Source organism: Anneissia japonica, unplaced genomic scaffold (genome assembly GCF_011630105.1).
Source record: "Anneissia japonica isolate Jap-2015-1 unplaced genomic scaffold, ASM1163010v1 scaffold287776_len302883_cov198, whole genome shotgun sequence".
NCBI classification, from domain to species: domain Eukaryota; kingdom Metazoa; phylum Echinodermata; class Crinoidea; order Comatulida; family Comatulidae; genus Anneissia; species Anneissia japonica.
Window position 1 is genome coordinate 69408 of NW_022705028.1, and position 4967 is coordinate 74374.

General features: G+C 29.7%; 1 protein-coding gene across 1 annotated transcript in view; it reads right to left on the minus strand.

The window, feature by feature from the left end:
* Positions 1-4967, minus strand: part of LOC117105186 (neurofibromin-like) — a gene marked incomplete at its 3' end in the record, with an annotated part of 36835 nt that overhangs the window by 17889 nt on the left and 13979 nt on the right. The window contains 1 exon segment of the mRNA XM_033246254.1: positions 1933-2120. Coding sequence (XP_033102145.1) covers positions 1933-2120 — 188 coding nt within the window.

Genomic DNA, 4967 nt, shown 5'->3' on the forward strand with positions numbered 1-4967 from the left:
AATTTATTAAGTATATTTTCCTTTTTTTTTTTTTTTTTTTTTTAAAGAATTGTGGCAACAGTACAGAATAAGAAAGGTTTTAATTGACTGTCTACAACACTAGTTCTTAATTTGTTTGAAGGGACAAATTATTTTTTGATTTTTTTTCTCACAGGCCGAAGATAATCTTCAATTTGCAGGCAACTTGTTCTACTAATATGGACCTGGGGTGAAGCTCTTGAATTCTTGAGGGTAAATTCAACTTGCTGGCCGCAAAGATATTTGAATGTTTCTGGCAATTTGAAAAGGAGAAAAATAGCGACTGACTTTTTTTGGAGTGTCTGTCTCTTCAACATAATGTACAGTATGGTAGTTATGAGTTTTGTTCACTGTCAAGACGAACCATATGGTGTGTCCAATAAATCTACAACCATTGACAATTTACAAAGTTTACCATCTATTAAGGTCATAATACTTTACATAATAAACATAGACAACTCTGCTATAAACTTATTACTACTCCCAAAATTGTTCAAGCTTTACATAATATTTGATAATTTAAACCTGATTTTAGCCCTGTGGTTATTATTTCATCATTCAAAATACAAGGGGAGGAATGACTATTGGCAATGGACCAATAGTCAGAATAATGATGATTTCGAAAAATCATAAATTTTTATTTTTGGCCAATTAACACAATCGCCACCAACAAAAGAAGGGAAATTTTTTTTTTTCTTTCTTTTCATACGCCCACTGCTACCTTGAAATCTCAGAAAGTATGTATTTTTCTTTTTAATTATATAAATTTAAAGCATTTAACTATCCCATTACTACCGTACCGTATACTGTTTACATTCAACAATAGCATTTTATTTTTATTTTCTCCTCCATTTGGATGGAAGAAAACAAAATTTTACTTTATTTTTTTTCCCGCCCTCCTGACAATTAAAAAAAAAAAAAGTTTGCGAAGCAAGGTATAAAAACTGTTTAAAAAAAATATTTTCAACTCATCAGGCTTCTTTTCCAAATGTCAATGCTTGGGAAACAATATATTTTTTTTCCTTATCGGAGTTCATTCAATCCTATAAAAGGACTTCAAATCAGATTATTTTGCTAGTTTGTAGACATTTCATTGTAAAAATAGAGAAAATATGTTAATATCAATTAATTGGTGAAGTATTTTTTTTTCCTATATAATTTAAAGATAATACCTTGCTTTAAAAATTAAGCATTTCAAATTTTGAAATTTATTTTAGGTTTTTAAACTCATTAACATGGTTGGGTTTCTCCAATTCACCATTAACCTAGATAAATGAAATTGCTTATTATAATAGCTATTGATTAACTTCAGAATATATTTAGATCACCGACACCCAATTCATAAAATACTGTAATAACAATGGAGATGATAATAACAAACTGGTATGACCCTTTGTATGTGTAAACCTAGTTTCTTCACCTTATGTTCTGGCATATACAGATGCATATCAGTTTGAATACAAAAGGAAAGTTAATTATCTCTAATTATACTGGCAATTATGTGTCAATGATGGGAAGAAGTATAAGGAAGAGGTGAAAGATACAACAGGATGATGAGGAAAAATTAAGTGAATATAAAAATAAAGGATAATCCTTCTTCTAATGATTACTACACATAAACTTAGTTTTAACAATACATGCAACGTAGCAGAATATCACTTTTCAAAAACTTGTTTTTTAGAATATACAACAGATCTTTCCAGAATGTCTAATAAACACCGACAACTTAACAACTGACCAATAAAAACAGGGCCAGGATTATGGGCTTCTCACACCAACACACGTATTGTCCTACAGACACATGTATTTATGTATGTTAATATGCAATCATTTTTTGTGGACCATAGCAACCGTATCAAAGGGGGGGGGGGGGGGTTTAGCGGTAAGGGCCATTAAAAAATCAATGTAACTCACCTGCTTGAGATGCGCTTAAACATGGCGTTGAAGTTCGTCTGACTTAGGGAAAACAGTATTCTTGATGCCCGCTGTTTTAGTTCACAAGCCATGGCATTGTCACTGGACCCATTGAGGAAATGAGATACCTCTTGCAGCAGCTTCTTCACTAGCTTGGTCTCATCAATCCGGGACCAATCTTTTGGTTGCTGTCAATTATTGAAATAGTTAGAATATCACTAATGAGAATAACAATTACAATAAAATATATAATAATAATATAAATATAATATTATAAATATATTATAGTTTTATTAAGAAAAAGTGGCATCCACTGAGAGATGTGTTAGCACCTAGAAAGAGTATCAAAATCAAGCTAAGGAGGTTAGAACCCACCTAAAGATAGAAGTGTTAGCATCCATCTAAAGAGTGTTATATAGATCTAAAGAAGTGTTTCAGCATAATTAATATAAATAAGGGTCTTCTTAGTGTTAATTTAAGTACAAATTTAAGTTTAGTTAAGTTTATTGTTTTTTTAGTTAAGTTAATTTTAAATCATTTATAATTTTTTATGTTTCTCTTTTGCCTTTACTGTATGTTTTGATGATGGAGCAAGGGCAGTTTACTGTTGGGCTCGTGCCTATTCCTTGCTCCTGGCAAGATTGTACTTTTTACTTTGCTGAATAAATATTATCATCATCATTAAGTATTAAAAGTCTAGAGATGTTAGATTCCATCTAAGGATGTTAGCATCCTTCTAATGATGTTAGCATTCATCTACTGGTATTAGCATCCACCTAATGATGTTAGCATTCATCTAGGGGTGTTAGCATTGATCTAAAGATGTTATTATCCATAGCTATACATTAATCAAAATCATATAGTGTACAAGTCTTGTGTTAAGCACATTAGGGGAGTAGACAATTATACTAAATACGAAAATCATGTATTACCTGTACAGACAAATAATAGTCACACAAAATATATAGATTTTTTAAAACAAGGAATAACAATTGTTACTGGTATAAAAACAAGCACGTGCAATATAACCTGTCAGTGATTTTTTTTTATGTTTAAATAGTTTTTTGTGACTGGTATAAATTGGTGAATGTACAGTAGCTGTTTTTGCAGTTCAATTACATTTGGGCAGTTCCATAGTTAAGGACGTACATTTCAGAGAACAATAGCAAAGCCTTCAATATAGGCCAATGGGTTTGGGTTACTGTACTTTTGATATCTCAGATATACCAACTAGTGCTATAACCATGACAACTATCAGCCCTCTATCTTTATAATTTATGAGTAATGTTCTAAAAATAGCCGGTTATGGAAGTACGCAGAGGAAAAGTGAAGTGTGAGGTCTAAAAAAATAAATAAAAATATGTGTGTGTAAACCAAGGACTTAAAGCTTCCTAATATAATAGCTCATTTATTGATTGTACAGTGCATAGATTTTATGTTCATTTCCTTATGGTTATGGACATACAGTCTTATGGTTATGGACATACATATCTGAAAGTTGTGGACGTATACCTAATATTTTTCGTATACTCAAATTAGCCAATATCAACTTCCAAATATCATTTATTGAAATAAAGCAGTAAAACTTTTCAAAATGTATACTAAGGTCTAAAAACCTCAAAAAATATTCCATTTTTCATACACTATACTGTACGATAATTGATCATGTGTTTCAAAGGTAGGTAGGTCTATTTTTGTACAATTTTCTTATGTAGTATACATAGTAGGCAGGCCTACTACATCAATTTATTTTATATTTCTAAAATACATCATTACAAAAAAAAATTAATTCAGAATGCATCACTTAAAAATGTTAAATTTTTAACAAGCCAAATTTTCTACAATTCTAGGTAGTAGTCCAACAATAAAGGCAATTTTTCTCACTTTTTTTAAACATCAGTCTATACATTACGGTAATTGTTTTCTTCATTGCGATATAAATCAATTTTGGCTCTACAGTATTCTAAACACACATTAATCAACATGATGTTTGTAAATTTAAAAATGTTAAATGTATGTTTGAAAAATCATTTTCGCTGCGTACGTCCATAACCAGCTATTTTTATAACATTACTCATAAATTGTAAAAGCTAGAGGGCAGATAGTTGCCATAGTTATAGAAAAAGTTGATGAAGATTCTCTCTGAGAAAGAACAGCAGTAGATTTTTAGTTTCCACACTGTATACAAGATGTTTAGTGGTAACAAATCCACATTTTAGGTTTTAGTTATGGACGTACGGTTATGGATGTACAAAACGGTTATGGGCATTTACAGTATAAATTATGGCGTATACTAACTTTAAAATTGGGGATAAAATTTTTCTTTTTTTTAAGATGATTGTACTTGGGACCTAAAATCTGCTTTGAAAATATTTTAAAAAAATTAAATTTTGGTTATGGACGTACAAACAAAATTGCTCTAAATTAAAATTGGATTAATGCAAAACTCCGACAATTATTTTTTTCTTTACAATTTTTTTTAATTACAATTATTATCATGCCATACTTCATAGTATACATATTTACCATATATCATGATAAATTAACTATTGTATTTATTTATTAACATATAATTATTTTAATAGTTTTATGAATTAAATATTGTAAACATAATTTATTTTATTTATATATATATATATATATACTATATGTATATATATATATATATATGTATGTATGTATGTATATATATATATATATATATATATATATATATATAACTAGGCAGTGGCGTTGTTAAAGCCACTCACCTACGTCCTTGGCGTTAAAACGCTACCTGCAGACCCCAGATTAGCTAACGCCACTGAGCTAACGCCAGTGATGCTTGAATGATTTTACCTCATTTCAAGAGATTGACCAATCACGATTGCAATATTCTACTTTGGTCTCTTTTCTGTGCTCTCTATAAATGAAATGGTAAAGGGGTTCCTTTTCTGTTGTATTTTACTTAGTTATAATGTATATGATTTATTGATTGTGTTTTGTAAGATATTTTAACCATTTAGACTGTCTATTAAAACATGCAACATCAACAA